This window comes from Trichogramma pretiosum, unplaced genomic scaffold (assembly GCF_000599845.2).
Source record: "Trichogramma pretiosum strain Unisexual culture from Peru unplaced genomic scaffold, Tpre_2.0 scaffold78, whole genome shotgun sequence".
NCBI classification, from domain to species: domain Eukaryota; kingdom Metazoa; phylum Arthropoda; class Insecta; order Hymenoptera; family Trichogrammatidae; genus Trichogramma; species Trichogramma pretiosum.
The window spans coordinates 196,334-215,617 of NW_019641605.1; the positions used below are offsets into that span (position 1 = coordinate 196,334).

At 37.6% G+C, this 19,284-nt stretch overlaps 1 protein-coding gene across 3 annotated transcripts in view; it reads left to right on the forward strand.

The window, feature by feature from the left end:
• Positions 1-14,197, forward strand: part of LOC106657935 (glycogen [starch] synthase) — a 58,534-nt gene extending 44,337 nt beyond the window's left edge. For all 3 annotated transcript variants that reach the window (XM_023458367.1, XM_023458369.1, XM_023458368.1), the window contains exons 10-12: positions 1,983-2,369; positions 7,920-8,120; positions 14,151-14,197. In XM_023458367.1, coding sequence (XP_023314135.1) covers positions 1,983-2,369; positions 7,920-8,120; positions 14,151-14,174 — 612 coding nt within the window. In that variant the 3' untranslated portion in view covers positions 14,175-14,197. The remainder of the gene's footprint in view (positions 1-1,982; positions 2,370-7,919; positions 8,121-14,150) is intronic.
• Positions 14,198-19,284: the final 5,087 nt, after the last annotated feature.

Sequence of the window (19,284 nt, forward strand, 5' to 3'; positions counted from 1 at the left end):
GCTATCACAAGAATTATCCAGCCTGTTGGCTGCTCGAGCCCTCGCCTCTTGTGTCCCGTAACATTTGTTTTCTTGTGTGACGTCCATCACCGCCACTAATATCATATGTTTTTTTTTCTTTCCCGCCTACAATCATGATCGATCGATAATCACTCCATTACCCACATTAGAAAAATATCAATCCTAGATCATAGAGTTCCTAAGTTACCGACCCGATTAACGAATCTCATTTTAACAAATGATTAATTATTCTTATATGATTTCTAAATATTTTAACTCACTATGTTTAATTATTATGTTTAATGAATTCAATTTTTATTATAACTCAATGATGTCAATTAAATAGAAAATAACTCCATAGAAGTATAAATACACGTGGCTGTATTAACGACTCAAAATGATTATTTACAAACACAACATTACATTAAGCTTAAAGCCGAGTGCAAGAATATCAAACAATACCAATTGTCACTATACCACAGATATCAAACTCAAGTAATCTATCAATTAATTAAATAATAATGAAATCAATAGCACTTCACGAACGAACACTGAGTCATCATAAATATGCACTGTTTGGTATCGTTGCACTCGTCTCAACTCACTGATTTTAAACAATTCACTGTATCACACTTTTGTCAACAATTATGTCTAATATTTTATAATAAAGATTTGGCCCGTGGGACGTGGAAAGATCGAGAATCTGAGGACGGTTGGTTTGTTCAGCCCACTCGTAAATTTTACGACATTAGGTCAAATCAAATTCCAGCATGTACTTAGCCCACCTAAAACAATAGAGATTCTGAGAGTATAAAAAGCCGATGAACAAACCAACAGACCTCGCATTCTCCCTTGAATCTCCAGTTGTAAAACGCAGCACATGGAGCCGTTATAAAACATAACGAGTAAGTTCAAAAATTCATTTTCATTCCTTCACTTTCCTACTCTGCAAGCCCATGAACAACTCATGGCAAAGAGCTTAAAACAAGCTCGTCTGCTGCTCTCAAACTCTCCAGCTGTATAACACGGCCCACGGAGACGTTATACAACATAACGTATGTGTTTGAATTCCTTTTCTTCCTCTGCGAGCCCGTGAACAACTCACGGCAAAAAGAACTTAAAACAAGTTCGACAGTTTCGCTTTAAAACAAAGCGAAACTAGCGCTAGAATAGCGGACACCCGTCAAGCACGTGTGCTTGACAGATATACAGGTGTTTTCATAACACCGGAGAGCCGTGACTCGTTGCCTGTTGTGTGTGCGGCGGCTGCTACAACAGCAGAAGTATACTCAGTCCCGGGACTTACAATACAAGCCCGCGCCGACGCGAACTCATATACGCCGTATTCATATACTTAGCAGACACACACGAGTCGCTCTCGCCAACAGTCATACACCCACGCTACACCGCGGCTACTACAATAACACGCATACACTCCGTGCCGGGCCCTACAATAGAAGCCCGCGCCGACACAACTCATATACGCCGTGCGCATATACATAGCAGACGCACACAAGTCACTTTCTCCAACAGTCATACACCCACGCTACACCGCGGCTACTACAATAACACGCATACGCTCAGCCCCAGGACTTATAATATAAGCCCGCGCCGACGCGAACTCATATACGCCATACGCATATACCTAACAGACATATACACGACGTGTTCCATCTATTATTCCAACCTACTCATAAGCAACAGTTTCGAATATAACAAAAATGAACTCCTAGACTATTTGAGGTAAAACTCAAGGTCTGAACAATTGAATAAATAACTACAATTAGTTATAACACTTGCTAATTGCTGAGTCACTTGAACACTGCTAGACAAAAGAGAGAGAGAGAGAAATACCACGGACACACTGTAGAGTTAATACAAATATTAAAATCTCATACGACTAATTCATATTTTATTAACGTTTTTTATGATATCAAAGCATGTACATTTAACTAAATAATTTTATTTTATAAATTATGTAGGTGGTTTTTCACCCAGAATTTTTATCTTCTACCAATCCTTTATTTGGCCTGGATTATGAAGAATTCGTGCGTGGATGTCATCTAGGAGTATTTCCTTCGTATTATGAACCGTGGGGCTATACACCTGCTGAATGTACGGTAATGGGAATACCAAGCATAACGACAAATTTATCAGGATTTGGTTGTTTTATGCAGGAGCATATTGTAGACCCAATGAGTTACGGAATTTATATTGTTGATCGAAGATTCATTAGTTTGGAAGGTAGTGTTCGACAACTAGCTCAATATATGTTTGATTTTTGTCGTCTTAACAGACGTCAACGTATAATCCAAAGAAATAGAACAGAACGTTTGAGTGATTTGTTAGATTGGCGCAATTTAGGAGTGGTAAGTTACTTTTTTATATTTTTTCATTTCAACTATTTAATTTCGTTACCCCCACTCGTTAAAATAGATCGCTGCATGCGTCCCCTCTTAAAAGATGCACTCGGGGTCAGAACGAACTAACTCCTGAGAGTTTCGACCTTGGGCAACTTCTTATTACTGAACTTTGTCGAATTACAAATAATCACCTCATCATTTCACCACCTTCCCGACTTTTCTACTAGTATAAGTACTAGTGTCAGGGCCTCCTGGCCAAAGTCACTCCGCTGTTCAATGTTCGACTTTTTACAAAAGTAAGAACAAAAAAGTGATTGGACTCTTGTCCCTTAACTCCCGCTAGTCAAGTGACATAGTAGTGGAGGAAATAAAGCGTCCAATTTTTTAACAGTAAGTCGAGATCGAGATGCAGTTTTCGGCATTCGATTTGGGAAAGCGTCTAGAAATTTTGTGAACAAAATTTATGAGGGAGAAATGAAAAATTGCATCCGTGGATGAGAAAAATGGATTTTAGAAATGCATCTTGAACTCCCGGTTTTGTCAATATGTGTATTTCACTAAATATCGGTAAAAATGAGTCTAATTTCTACGTCCGGGAGTTTTTGGGATCGCTGCAAACGAATATCCCAACGAAAATGTACTACGATGTACCTGGGGCCCAGGGTGACCCTTATATACCTCGTATTCTAAAGTTTTATGGGAACATTCAACATATCTCGTTGAAACTCGTTACTCAGGGGTTTTTGGGGTCGCTGAAAAGGAATATCACAACGAAAATGTTCTACTGTGTACCTTGGGCCCAGGACGGGCCCCTATATACCTCGACTCCTAGGGTTTTTTGGGATTATTTAATTTATTTCGTTTGGTTGTTTGTCTGTAAGTTCTAAAAACAAAAAGAACTTTTACTTTTGAAAGTAGGTTTTGATGATTTCATTCGTAATAACAATAACAAAGAGAATAACAGTATAAGTTCTCATCAGCAGGCGTTCAAAATAAAATGAAGCAGTTAATGGAAAAAATATTTAATTTTTTTGATGATCACAAGAACGACCAATTTATAATGAACGATTTTCATGAAGTTTTACGTGAAAATAATATGTTTATTACAAGCAATGAAACAATATTTAATACATTTCACAATCATTATCAAGATGATGTAATCACAGTTAATAAAATGGGTGCACCAGTATAATTCTGTTTTAAAAACAAAGTATCCGACATTATGCGCAAAAGCCATCAAGAAACAGAGAAAGATCCTCAACATTATCAACTTATCGATAAAGTTGTAAAGGTTTTATTTGATTATATCATAGAATATACTACGGATGATTTCACTGAATATTTAGCGAGTGATACAATGTTTACTAAAGCTCGAAATATACCAAAGAAGCTTATATACTTTGATCAATAAATAGATGAGTACATAGAGGAAGAAAATGTGGAAAACTTGTAAATTAATTAAGAAATAATTATAAACACTTGAAAGATACTTGCACATTTTTGAAAATTTTTTTGAAAACAAAATTTATGGCATGGCACCAGATACTTTGAAAACCATTTTCACTGTGATATTCATTTTCAGAGACCTTGAAAACTCCCAAGTAACGAGTTTCGACGAGATATCTAAAATATTCCCATAAAACTCCAGGTTTTCAGCGATCCCAAAAACCCCCTAGTGTATTCAATCCGCTGTGACGGGGCACAAGGCACGTAAGCGTCGCGCCGCGAATTTTCGCATATCTTGAGCGAGCTTGTGTGTGTGCGTGTAGGTTTTTCGCGACTTGCAGGTCGACAAGAACAGCAGCAGTGGCAGCAGCAGGCAACGACGCTTCGGCACGTGCGGCAGCGTGCGCGTGCGAGAGAGACAGACAGCTGCGCGTGAGCAGACGTGCCGGCGCGCAATAGATCGTGGCAGAATAGCTCGAGTAAGCAAGACGTCGAGACACGTGAGTTACACACGGCAGCCATTGAACGCGCAGAGTTTCGAGGTTATTGCCGATGAAGTGGGAAAGTAAGAAAGTCAAAAGTCACCGCGTGTTGTGCTCGTAGGAGACGGCAGATATAGAAAGCCGACGCAAACATACGTGTGTGAGATCGCCCAGGAGGGCTAATTGTCGTGTGTGTGCTCGTGTGGAAGTTCGCCGGTAAGGCAAGTTCCGCCCAACCAGGCCTGTGCAAGCCAGTGCACCAGTGTAAGTTTCGCCCAGTTGGGCCTTTGCCAGTGACTGCACACGTGCAGACCAGATTGGACATCACCGCCCAGACGTGGGCGTAAGAGCGTACATCGTCGCCGCACGTGCCCACCGACGCCCGGACGAGAGCCGAGAGTCAGCTGAGAAACGGAGCCGATCCTACGTCGAGGCGCCGAAGATTTGGGGCTAGTTCTTAAGAGTATTTGCGAGTTATTGGTCGACGCGACTGCGGGGTCGCGGGCGTGTGATTGTGGGTGTGCGAGCTTGGCTGACGAGTATCGCAGCGGCGATACACAGCAAGCCGAGTATTGGTGTGCGTGTGTGTACGTCGACATCCGGGCCGGTCGCATCAGGGCGGATCGCCCGCGGCCAAGTACGAAACGCATCGTCGAGATCAACGTGCGAGTACCACGTCGCGTCGGTACACGTGCACTCGATATCGTCACATAGATCGCGCGTGCAGTGGCCATATTAACTCGGCTGATTAGGCTCGTATCACGAGATACGACAGACGCGAACGCCGAGCGTGCCCCTGGTGGGCAAAGTCGGAAGTAAAGTTAAGTCGAACTTGTGCCTCGTCGCGTATCATTGTAAGTTATCGCCCGTTGGGCAATTTGAAGTGGTTTTTCGGCCAATTGGGCCTTGAATTAAATAAAGCATCACATTTAATCGACATCATAGCCTAGTTATTTCGCGACCGTTCTTTTTCGCGGATTTCAGCACCAGTTGCAGAAGGTCTACCGTGAGTAGGCGAGTCTTCAGTAAGCTCGCACTGACGACGGGCCCAATATCCCCTCTGGGAGTACTCGACCAGGTAAGGTGGTCCTATAGAAAATTTATTCGACGGCAGGTGATTTGCTGTTTTCCCCCACCTCGGGGTCAGCCGTCCGTCGAACTGTAAGTCCAAAATTTTAAAATTGACGATACAGCCATCGTAAATGGGCTTTTTCAGCCACGACGAGCAAAGTAGCATGCGTCGAGCTATGTCAAAAACGTCAATGCAGACCAATCGCACACCCAGGCGAAGTCCGAAAAAATTTAAAACACAATTAACCAGCACACGAGCACCAAACACCGGGAGCGATCCGACACACGACCGTTCTACACTACAGAGAGAAAGAGGCCGAGCTATAAGAGCGAGAGAGAGAGAGAGAGAGAGAGAGAGAGAGAGACAGTTAAAACGTAAGTCTCATACACGTGCATAGGGCAATTTGAAGGGGAAATAGACGGTACTTTCCTTTCGACTTGGATATTTGTGTACGTGCATTACGCGAGAAATTGCTGTGCTGACAGCTATCAAAAGCCTTAGCTGGCTTACACAGATTTTGCTTAAATATCGTTTAGACTAGAGCTACCTTTGCTAAATTTCTTCATCGTCAGGTGGTGCCTACTCGAGGTGTCACCGTTCTTGCAAAATAGAAAATCAAGCCACTGACATATACGCTAGTGTGCTCTGTCATTGATCATTCGTTTCCTGGGATCAAATTAACTTGCTAAGGTGAGTTGTTCTGTCTGGTGAGCGAGACTTGGTCGGGGATGTATACTCCAGTTCACCGCACAACTTCGTGATAGCTTGGTCAGGAGATTTTCATCTTTCCGAATTTCCGATTTTCGGCTTGCCGACATATCTCCTAGAGTTAGATGGTTAGGAAGTCTGGCTTTCAGTTGCCGACACTTGAATTAGCTGTGCAGTAACCAAACTGACTTGCAGTTATTCAACTGAAAACAAGCACACACTTGCGCTGAATTACCCAAATCCACCGATTGACGAACTTCATCGTCGTGGTTACGACACTATCTGTCCCGGCCGTACTTAAGAACGTAGCTCGTAAGCCGAGGTCTGATCGTCCCTGACAACTTGACAGGTCATCTACCTACAGTCTCACCCCTCTTTATCCCACTATACTCAAACTAAGCGCGACGGGTAAATCGGCCTTATCGGGTAAGACCCAGCTCAAATGCCGTCGACAAGAATTTATTATCGGGACCTCTCGTACTCACGCTGACCTCTCCGAGGAGGGCCGAGCTGTTGGCCCAAGTAACTCACCTTTCGATTTTGGGCGAGGAAATCTTAATTTGTCATGAACTCCGCAAAAGTCAGTGCAATTCAGCGAAATTACTTTATTCTCTGAAAAATAAGAAATCTGGGCAATTTATAACACGATGATGAATTAATGATGACTCGCGATATTCAAATTCAAAATATAGTCACTTCATTGAGCTTTCAACATTGGCCACCAGGTGCCAACTGCGATGGACAACCTACCTTGGGGAGGTAATTCAGCTCAGCTGCCGTGCTACCTTTATTTCTGCGTACCCACTTTGCTTGACTCTAGTACCAGAAGGGATACTAGATCCATCACTTCTTTTTAATATTTTTTACCACTTTTCCTTTATTTGACCTTCAAATGATCATGAAAATGAGTCAACCTAGAGAAACCAACAATGGATTCGGGTTTACAAAATTACAAAAATAAAGTCAAGTCAGTCAACCAAAAAAAAAATTACAGAAGGAAGTCAATCATACCATGTTACCATATTAAATAATTATACAATGTTAATAATAATTTGAATCAGCCTGTAGAAGACTTTGAAACATGCAACTTAATTATATATTAAAGTCAGTGTGAGTCCTTTCTGACTCATTTGTTTAAAAAATTCTTTAGTATTGTGATTACTTCTGTGACATGCGACAGAGTTTTTTTCTAAAGTAAGTTGCATATTGACCAAAGCCAGGAATACGTTTTATTTTTATCCTCAAGTAGTGATGAAAACGATTGGGAGCAGAAATATTTGAAACAATTTTTTTTCTTGGCACCTTCATTAAATTGTTACATGTAACTTGTTTGGCGATTTTATGGACAGAAAAATTTTATCAAACTTTTTTTTCATATTCATTGAGTCCTTTTTTTTTAAGTATGTACTGCCTTTGTAAAAATGAAATTTATTCGTCTAGTATGGTACTTATGATTTTAAGCCTTGAGAAAAAGTTAAATTTTATAAATTTTCGTTGGCCATCACCAAAGCTCACCTGCAGGGGCCAGTTAATTTCCAGATTAACTTGGTCATTTTTAATCGAATTTTGCACACAATATCAATCACTCAATTATGAATAATTATTTTTCTTCGGCAAATAATTTTATATGTTTTTAAATGTTTTTTGTTATATAAAATAATAAAGTAGTGAGTGAAATTTGGTTAGGATCGGCTGAGGGGATCTAGAATTCACTGTTGAATTTCAATACCAAATTTTTGGAAATGATTCATAAAAGTATAAACAACTTAAAAATGCAATAAACGAATTAACTTTTCGATACTTCATTTTCATAGCAAATAAAAACAAAATTATAAATTGTAATTTCAGTACTACCAGCAAGCTCGCAATAAAGCTATGATACAAGTTTTTCCTGAACTAGAAATGGAGTTATCGAAAGGAAAAGTCAAACATTTCAAGTATCCGAAGCCGATAAGTGAGCCATCTTCGCCATCATCTTCTCGACATACTACTCCAGCCAATTCTTTGCATGGATCTGACGATGAACAAGAAATCGATGAAAAAAAAGAGGTGAATTCTCATGCGTTTTCGTTATATCTTAATTTTGAATGTCACATGAAAAAATTTAGGCTTTTGTACTTTTATAAAGCACAAGAATTAAAATATCAAAATAGAAATTTATTATTTTTTCCTCTTATTTAACGTCTGTGTATTAAATATAATTTTATTACTTTAAATGACTGACAATAGATCAAATACTTTATGTTGAAAAATGCTCAACTTTTTTGGACATTGCTTTCCGCGAGTTATCTTCAGGAGCTATTGAATAGGATCATCTAAACGATGATTTTCCATATTCATTCATAATACTAAATAACTTTAATTATTGTACGCCGAACGAAAAATATGGACCTAGGTCGGAGTCGAACCGACGACACCTCGCCTTTAACCTGCGAGTGCTCTACCATCTGAGCTACTGAGACCCTTGCCCATATCATCGTTATTTGGTGTACTAGAACACACTGTGTCCGAATTTACAGCAATTACTGTCAATTTACTAAAATGTTATTTCCAATTTTTGTTCGGTGCACAATAATTAAAGTTATTTAGTATTATGAATGAGTATGGAAAATCATCGTTTAAATGCTCCTATTCAATAGCTCCTGAAGATGAGTTGCGGAAAGCAATGTCCAAAAAAGTTGAGCAATTTTCAACATAAGGTATTTGGTCTGTTGTCAGTCATTTAAGGTGATGCCTTGGCCACAATTTTTACCGACCGAGCACAAAAAATGTATATTTTCGTAACTTTTTTTCCAAGCTGATTTTGGAAAAACGGCTCTGTGGAGCCTTCCGTATTGTTGCTGCGAACAACGACGACAAATTTCAGTCAACTTCAACGGATAGTTTTCCCGGAAAACAGGATCAAAGTTTTTTATCCTGCAAACAATAGTCAAAAATTTCGATCCTGTTTTCCAGGAAAACTACCCGATGAAATTGGCTGAAATTTGGTACAGTTGTTCACAGCAACAATACGGAGGGCTCCACAGAGCCTTTTTACGAAAATCAGCCTGGAAAAAAAGTTACGAAAATATACATTTTCTGAGCTCGGTCGGTAAAAATTGTGGCCTAGGCATCACCTTAAAGTAATAAAGACATTATGGCTAATGAATAGTTCAGGACGATAATGATAAATATCTTAGTCATACAAGTAAAAAATTAGAAAGTTTAGTGCCAGAGATTAGATTAACAGTTCATTGAAGCCAAATCACAACGGGACAGTTTGGCTGGAAAAATTATATTTACAAAGTAAAACAAAAATAATTTTAGCTGTCTCTAACAGCTTCACAAAATTGCAATGAACAACAACAAAAACATTTTTCGACTATAAGTTCGGTACGAAAGTGGGGGGTAGAAGGGGGGAAGGGGTCTAAAAATTTTTTTTTGGGACCTTTTTACCATGTACTATAACATACCAAAAGCGCGTCAAGATCGGTGACATACGTGCGCATGGTTTTGTAAAAAAGTATTATTTTGACCCTAATATATTGATTGGATACGTTGACTTATCTTTGATGTCTGTTGGAGTATCTGAAAAATCAAATACTCTATGATATTTTTTTATCTCACCTTTAAAAATTTAGTGAATATTCATATGGATCATCCACGTCAATTCCACGTAGATTCTGCGTAGAAAATGCTATCTGAAAAGTACATAGATTCTATGTGAAATCTACATGGATCATTTATGTAAGGACTTGCGTATATTTTTTGGTTATGTTTTGAACACGCTAGTATTAACAATCAAAGTAAATAAAAGATATCTGAGATAAATGAGCGTAATCTTAAGTTTTTTTTTTCTTCTTTTCATTTGCGGAGTTCTGCAGGCGGCATAGACCATGAGCAGGGTTACCGACTTCAAATCTTTTGGACAACTCAACTCTACAACTCAACTTCGACAAATCATCTTTTGGACAAATCATCTTACGACATTTTGCCGTCGCGACATTTCATCCTGGAAAAAAAAAAATTGTACAATGACCGTGAAAAAAAGTAAAGTCGTATTTAATGGGACAGAAAACAACGATTTATTAAGGGGACACATACACCTTAAACTCGAAAAATTTTTTATTGCTTTATTGAGTAGGATTTTTCCGTCCCTTTCCATTGCTTTTTTCGAAATTCCAAAATTTAGATTTTGCCCTGAGATACAGCTGTTTCCGTGAACCCTTTTCCTATACTTTACGTGTTAAATTTTTTCTTCTTTTGCGTTTTCTGGCGAGTAGTGTTTTTGGTCATCTATCGTAACTTTCAGTGGGTACGGATTGAGCTTCAGCACTAGGGTCGCGTACACTTCTTCAGAACATCAATGGTTACGGTCACTACCTCGGATGAGACGATCGAATGGGCAGATCGCTCTGCTTGAACAGTTAAGCACACATTTTTTTCCATTTTTCGTATTTACCGAAATTTAAGTCGTAAAAGTACTGTATGAGAGCGACCTATTGGTTCGATCGTCTCATCCGAGGTAGTGACCGTAACCATTGATGTTCTGAAGAAGTGTACGCGACCCTAGTGCTGAAGCTCAATCCGTACCCACTGAAAGTTACGATAGATGACCAAAAACACTATTCGCCAGAAAACGCAAAAGAAGAAAAAGTTTAACACGTAAAGTATAGGAAAAGGGTTCACGGAAACAGCTGTATCTCAGGGCAAAATCTAAATTTTGGAATTTCGAAAAGAGCAATGGAAAGGGACGGAAAAATCCTACTCAATAAAGCAATAAAAAAATTTTCGAGTTTAAGGTGTATGTGTCCCCTTAAGACGCAATACCTAACGCGTAAAAACATTGTAACAAATAGAATCAATATTACGATAAAACAAAAATAACAATGAAAGATTTAACCAGATCGCTTAAACGATAGAAAAAAGACGCAAACAGCGATGGAACGTAAATACTCTAAAACATTCTTTTTAAGATACGAAGATACAATAGTTATTAAATGTTCATCAAATTCTACTGAACGACGTTTTCGCTTACGCACAATCTTGCCACACTGAATATCACTTATCACATTTTCCTGCATGCCCCGCTCGACTTGTATGCATTTGAGAAATTTCCAAATCGTCTCGTGACTCTTGTGCATCTTGTGGCTAAATCCACGGTGACATGCCTCAACACCGTCAATTGTCCGATTATTGTCGGTCAGGACTATGTCGTAATTATTCCAAAGCGTTGGAGGATACAGAAGTAATTTCTTAGTGCGTCCATTGGTATAACCAATCCATGATTTTTCAAAATAAGTCAGAAACTTTTTGAGTTCAGAGGCGTTTTTTTTTGAAGTTAGAGGTCTTGACTAATTTAGCATATGCAAATGGAACATCAGCAGTAGGTACAAAGCCAAGAGCAATTAAATGTCTAATTTGCAGGGCAAATTCTTAATCACTTTGATATTTAATCTGTAAGTTACATTTCTGAACGTGTCTCCAAATGCATTGGGCAAAATGAAAGTAACACCCGTGTATGGTAGCTTCAGGGAAAACGTCACTAAATGCACTAATGTAGGACTGTTCAAAATCGATGATCATTCTAGTCGGCTGTAATCTTCTGCACAAATTAAGCAATGCCTGTAATACATGTTTATATACAGTGGTAGTGCGATGAGTGCTTAGTACATAAACGAGCGGTATCAAGTGATCTTTGTATCGGCCATGTATGGTATATAACTGATCAAAAATGACAGGAACAACGACAAAAGTGCCATCACCTTGCCATATATCGCAATGGCGTAAGATTTTCAAATTAGCAGCCGTGGTAAATGTTAATATCATCAGCGACGTAATCATCCAGCAAAAATGTATCACCGCGTATAGGGTTAGTAAACATATCGGACACACTCAAGTCAATAGCACTTGTAGGTAAAGCTGGGGCATTTAAAACTTTGACACGTTCACGCTGAATCGTACGTCACATAGACTTCGGATTCGGCAGGAGATAAGAGGTAGAAGCATGAATGTTATGAGCACGTTTATCGATAATAGTTGATGGATTGTCTGAAGACTTTAGCGCGTCCTTCTTAATTTTCTCCTTCACTCTGAGTGCATTTATTTCAGTGACTTCAACTATGTGAGTAGGATCAAAATCACTCTCCTACAAAATTACACCATGTTTATCGGCAGTACTGGTATGTACTCTACACATGCACTTGACGGAACGGGTATATGCAATACAACGCCATATAACTTTGGCGTCCGAGCATGATTGCATATTATATAAATAATTATTGTGCAGCAGTAGCTGCTTATTTCGCTGACTAGTCACAAATTTCAACACCATATTGACACAGTACACAAAACTGTACACACAGATCGACACACGATACGAAACTGATCGCGTACAATAGCGAGTCAACAATTGTATACGCATAGACGGAGCAGATTAACCCATTAACGACCAAACTGCTTGATTTTTTTATTGGTTTTCGCAGCGATTTTTTTTGTAGTTTGAGGCCTTTAAAAAGTTTCGTATGAACCTATTTCGATGTAAAATTTAATGCCCTTTCAGAGACTGAGCTCAAAATTTCGATTCTTTGGGTGATAAAAAAGTTATAGCTACTTATACGAAAAAAAACGTAAAATTTTTTGCAAAAAATCAAGTTGTTGATTTTTTTTCACCATGTTACCGTTAGGGAATCACGATATAAATATGATCAGGGGTGATCACGACTGTTAAAGTATCTCAGGGAATTTTTATGGAATTTTCTAACCACTACTTCAAACAAAAAATAACTTATATTCACATAAAGCATAACTCATTTTTACTCGAAAACTACTGAATTTAGAGAAAAAGTGCACAAAACCAAAGTTTTAAAAAGAGTTCAAAAATTCCACAAAAATTTTCTGAGATACCTTGATAGTTGTGATCACCCCTGATAATATTTATATCGTGATTCTCTAACGGTAACATGGTGAAAAAAAATCAAAAACCTGATTTTTTGCAAAAAATTTTACGTTTTTTTTCGTGTAAGTAGCCATAACTTTTTTATTACGCAAATAATCGAAATTTTGAGCTCAGTTTCTGAAAGGACATTAAATTTTACATCGAAATAGGTCCATACGAAACTTTTTAGAGGCCTCAAACCACAAAAAAAATAGCTGCGGAAAAAATCAAGCAGTTTGGTCGTTAATGGGTTAATAATACAATTAATGAGTGGGGCGAGCTGCAAACACGACTACACATATATACATACATGCAAAAATGAAATAAAGTGCAAAAAGTGATGAAGATGAATAGTCGCCAGGATGAATTGTCCGAGTTGAATTGTCCAAAGATGATTTGTCCGAAGATGAGTTGTCCGGCTCCCAGCAGGAGAGACTTGTATCCCCTCCCACTGTCTCACATTTCTCCAGGCCCGAAGACCTTTGGGCCAAGGGAAACCTGGAGGTGTTCAAAGCATAACCAAATGTGAACGAAAGTTTTTTAGCAAAATGATCTATACTCTTACAACGTAGAATCTGTTACTTCGTGGAATCCACACGGAATCAACGAAGATAATAAAATTAGAAATTTAAGCAAATTTTTCAACCGAGGTCCCGTTTTTAATCTTTGTGATTTTCTATTTAAAAAAAATCTTAAACAAAAAAAACTACGAAGATCAAAAAAGTTTTTAAATTAGTCAAAAACCACTTGTAAATTTATTCAGACTTTTTGGAGAATTCTTTTTAAATGTGAAAATAACCTCTTTCAAAATGGGCAAAGGTTAGGGACTATATTTGGGATTTGTACCGACGGAAAAAATGTAGGTTATTAAAAGATGATGAGATTGAGTCAGCATTAGTACAACATACATGCCCCTCTTGCAACACTATCAAGGTATAGTAATCAGATCTGATATTCATGAAATCTTCCTTACAATAAAACAAGTGCTTTCTATTAATTTTTGTTATAAAAAATGAATCAGAATTTATTAGTATCTTTTGAGACAAGCATTAGTTGGGGAAATGACTCAAAGTAAATAAATTGACATTATCCATTAATATTATATTCATATCATAAATGAATGAAAAATGATAACACGTCGTATATCTCATTTTATGTTTCAGCTTCAGGAACTCAAATTGGAATAATGACTAGAACGAATATCAATTATTGACATTAAAAGCTAAATATTTAGTTGAGTATTTTGCTGCAATATTTATTGAAAATCCTTGAGATGTTTTTAGAAAAAATAAAATTAAAGTAAAATAATCGATTGACTCTAAGTTATTATTTGATTGTAAAATAAAAATGTCTAACAAGTAAACTGTTCCAATATTGAACAATATTTCAATAACCACATCAAAGAGGAGGATAAAAATTATACTATGTGTGAATTTCCATAATTTATTTATTTTTTTTTATAGAAGAGATTAGTTTGACAAAAACTATCCAACGAGTCGACATGAGTAATACTAATTGATGAGACAGATATATATGCTGAATATATACCTCGAGCATCTGAGGTTTGAAGCCCAACATATGAGCAATAGAGCTTTTTGGGGGAAAATCTATATTTTTATTGCAATAAAGAATACTTCTTGATGTGTTCATATCAGCCCTCGGCAGGAATGAAATATTATTTCTCTGCAAGATTTTTTTCAAGTTCTGATTGATGTCAGTAATTTCATAGCTACCACTCGCTAATTTTTATCGGATCTGTATCATCCACATGTAATTTATTATAAAATGTGAAGCGTTAGTCGTCGCCAGGTCGACGATTAATTGCTGATCAGAAGGGGTAGCTTCGTACCCGCGTGAAGGTAAAGGGTAGAGAGAGAGAGAGAGAGAGACACACAGACACGAGTAGAGGTTAAGAGGCAGAGAGACGTTTATTGCTTCCAGAAGCGTACAGCTCAACGGTCGGAGCGAGAGTAAGTGGCATGGTGCAGCGTGCGAGGCGACAGGCGTCGCTTACAATGATGAGGCGCTTGCGTGCGCGGCGCTAGGGTGCGCGTCGGTGAGTAATAGTCGCCACAAATGTACCAATATTGGAAATTAAGTTAAATGTTAAAAGTCCAATCTCGTAACTTCTATTTTTATATAGTTCAATAACTGGAAAATATTGGGCTTCGAGAATATATGATTCATTTCACGTCAAGTCTCTAGCGGTGCGTGCGAGCGGCCTTATTAAGGGCAGGCTCTCATGAGACTCGATCAAAAAATCGATTTTTTTTTGCTTACTTAGATAGCAAATGTCCCATAGAATACACCCCCGGAACCCTTTTTATCAAAATCGATTTAGTCAAAAAGTTATAGGCAAAAAACCGAAGCTGCCTTTTTACGAGGGAACGATGTATGTATGTATGTACATTCACTTTCTAAAACTTTAAACGCGTTTTTCTCGAAACTATGTTTTCTGAATCGGGCAGCAAGATATTTCGAAAAGTACTGCACTTAGAGATACGCTTTTTTTTTTTATTTTAAAGCTAATTAAATTGTCTGGAGGTTGAACCTATAAAATTTTAAATTTTTTCATTATTATTACTTTTTACAGCCCTTAAAAGAGCCAAAAAAGGGCAAAAAAAAAAAATTTTTTTTCCGAAGTCCGCCATTATATCAATTTTTAATTTTTTTGCAATTATTTAGGTTCAACCTCCAGCAAATGTCATCGAGTTTAAGAGGAACTTCGCATTTTTAGTTTCGGGCAAAAACTGAAGGCGCTAGCTTGCCGCCCGTTGAGGTACCTTTTTTTAACACGACCTCCATCAAACGCTGCTAGGCGATAAATAATTTGATATTTTGGTCTGAAAAAATTTGTAAATATAGTTGAATACATACTTTATAAGTACCAAAAAAATTTGACTGCATTATTCACTTCCTTCCACGAAAAAAAAATCACGAAAAACATGTCATTTTTGAAGCGCTAGATGAGAGCCTCCCCTTAAGGCAAATTGCTCAATTTGTAACTCGTCAGAAAAGCATCTAAATGCACCTAAAAAAAATATAAGCCACATGATTTTCATGGAAAATTACCTCAGCTTTCCGATGGTGAGGTCAGATTTCCATAAATTTTCATTTTCCCTGAGAAAATTGCCGGAAAACCTTCAAAGTCGAATATCTCAAAAAGGGCATTTTTGAGATTTTTCTATGCAAATTTGCAATTTTTCTTTGGAAATTTTCATAGAGTGGTCTCGATTATTACTCAATGAAATACAGCGATGAATGTTGGCCGGACGGCCGCGCGCCCGCCCGCACGTCAGACACTGCGCGAACCGCCACTAGTCATCCCGAGCTAATCGCTTCGTGCTTTAGTAAATATGCCAATAGATGTCATGTTTCAACTCACAATCATATCGTCCCCAATTGCGCTTAATACCGTCCTTTTTTTGTGCAAAATATCTTCATTGTACTTTGCATATCAATACTACTCTGAATACGATTTATCGTTCATCGCTTGGAGAAATTTCTCATCGCCTACATACATCATGACTTCTATTAAATTTAGATGCTGTAATCCTTTGAATAATGCAAATCATAAGAAATCTTCAAAGAACTTAACGAGTTTTCCTACTTCATTTCGAGAGAGTTACCCGCAGGTTCTTGATGGCGCAAGAATTTGTTCATTACGCAAAAAGAAATTATATGAAAATCGCGCTTACCAAATTCACGCACAAACGGCAGGTATGGCAATTCTTCAGCAAATTAAAGAAAAATTTGCCGCATATGGTAATAAAGATGAGAGAATTCTTCTTCTCACTCTGTCCCCAAAATTTTGGAGTCGGGCTGAGATGGTTAGAGAATTTAATTGTACCGATTGGGAAGCAAGAACGGCAAAAAACTTAGTGTCCAAACACGGCATTTTAACTTATCCTCCTAAGAAAAAAGGTAAAACACTACCAATTGAGACAGAAAATTTAGTCAAAAACTTTCACAATGCCCGGAATGAAGGAATTTATTTCGGTTAAAAATAACGACGGCCAAAGAATTCATATACAGAAACGACTTCTTCTCGGTGACTTAAGTGACTTATATCGTAAATTCAAAACTGAACATGAAACGGTTCAGATAAGATTTACAAAATTTACTCTTCTTAGGCCAAGCCATTGCACAAAAATGTTAACCTGATGCTGGAAGCTACTGAATTATCTCAGCTGAAATTTACTGGAAATAAGCATCTGCGTTCAGATGATTATCGTGAATTCATAAAGGCTGTCGTATGTTCTAAGCCTTCTTCCAAAAGCAGCTGATTAATATTTTCACTGATAGTAATATTTACGAAATAACTTTTAATAACTGGTTACACACAGATAGATGTAACATTGCAAAACAAACATTAAATACTCATGAGTTTACAGATTTTTTATGTGAAAAACTAATTAAATTAAAAACTCATGATTATTTTTCGAAAAACCAATCACAGTACTGTGAACATCTCAAGGAAAATCTAAAGGATGGTGAATTTCTCGTGACTTGCGATTTTGCAGAAAACTACGCTTTTGTTATGCAAAATTCAGCTCAATCGTTTCACTGGAACAACAACCAGACTACCATTTTTACGGTTGTTGTTTACTACAGAGAAAGTAACGAGGAAAAACACAAAAGTATTGCAATCATTTTTGATAATCTAGCACATGGCACGGCGGCAGTGTACGTGTATCAAAAAATCATAATAAATTACTTAAAAAAAAAATTTGTGATCGAACGAACTTATTATTTTACTGATGGCGACGCTCAACTCTTTAAAAATAAAAATAATTTTCAAAATCTATTACACCACGAAAAAGATTTTGGAGTTCCAGCCGAGTAGCATTTTTCGGCCGAGGCTCATGGTAAAGGAGCTTGTGATGGAGTCGGAGCCAACATAAAAAATTGTAGGCATTGCGGGCAATGCCTAAGATTTAGGAAGTTCATATATTTTTGTGGGTATGTCCTAAAATCTTAGGCATTTCTGCCCCAAACCCCAAAAAAAAATAATTTCTGCAAAATTTCAGCTTATAAAACCCCGTGCCACAAGACGAGTGTTGATTTACATCAAATGAAATGGAAAAGTTTTTTCCTCGCGTACAAACAATAAAACAATTTTTTTATTATTAGTCTAATATATGGGGCAAAATTCCTGAACTGTCCTAGCGACCCGGCCGAGCGGCCATTTTAAGCAAAATCACTCAATTTCTAACTCGCCAGAAAAGCCACTAAACATCCTTAGAAAAAATATGTGACATAGGTTTTCGATGGGAAATTACCTCAGCTTTTCGATGGTGGGGTCCAATTTTCCGAAATTTTCCATTTTCCAGGAAAAAACTGAAAAATATATTTCAAAGTTGATTATCTTAAAAAACAACGTTTTTTCCCTTTTTTATGTTTCCAATCGAAAGAACATGTCTTTTTACGTCGAAAACACTATTTTTCAGCGTCTGCAACAACTGAAAATTTCGAGCTACAAGAGAGGTTATAGTCGGCGCTCGACCGCCCGGCCGCGGCCAGCACGCGCCGTAGCCGCTACGTTCGCGTTTTGTGCCAATAACAGTAACCAATTTATCTCAAAAAATTTAACAAAAATATGTTTTCGATGTAGTTTTTTCTCACCTTTCCAATGGTGCTATCCAATTTTCCGAAATTTTCCATTTTCATCGGAAAAATCGAGAATTCAAATGTTTTTATTACTGACGAAACAGATTCTTATGAGGGATCTTCTGACGGTCTTTTTCGTTTAACAGCTTTTTTCACGGAGTTACTTATTGGCTTTTCTATTTTTATTTTTGGAAAAGTAATGCTACTTGAAGATAGAGATGTATATTTCAAACTAAATGACTTATTATTTATAGGTATAAACGCGTGGTATTGCATTGTACCTGGAATAAGTTTACAACCCTCTAGCCTTGATTTTAACTGTAAGACCGTTTGTTCATAGCTGTCTTTACTGCTAAAAAGAAAATTCGTTTCTCTACAGTATTTTTTCGCCCAGTTATATAAACTTTCAGCTGAAAGAATGCGATTTTTTGAATTTGCCTGCAAACTTACCCTTTTTGCTCCCCGTTTCAAATTAGCTCCGATTCCATCGCAACCTCCTTTTCCATGAGAAGATGCAAAGAAATGCCACTCAGCCTTAATTTTTAAAATCATGCTCATGATGCAATAAATTTTGAAAATTCGTTTTATTCTTGAAGCGCTGAGCAGCTCCATCGGTAAGGTAATGTATTTTTTTCGGTTCAAAATGTTTATTCAAAAATTCAACTATTATTTTCTGATATTCATACA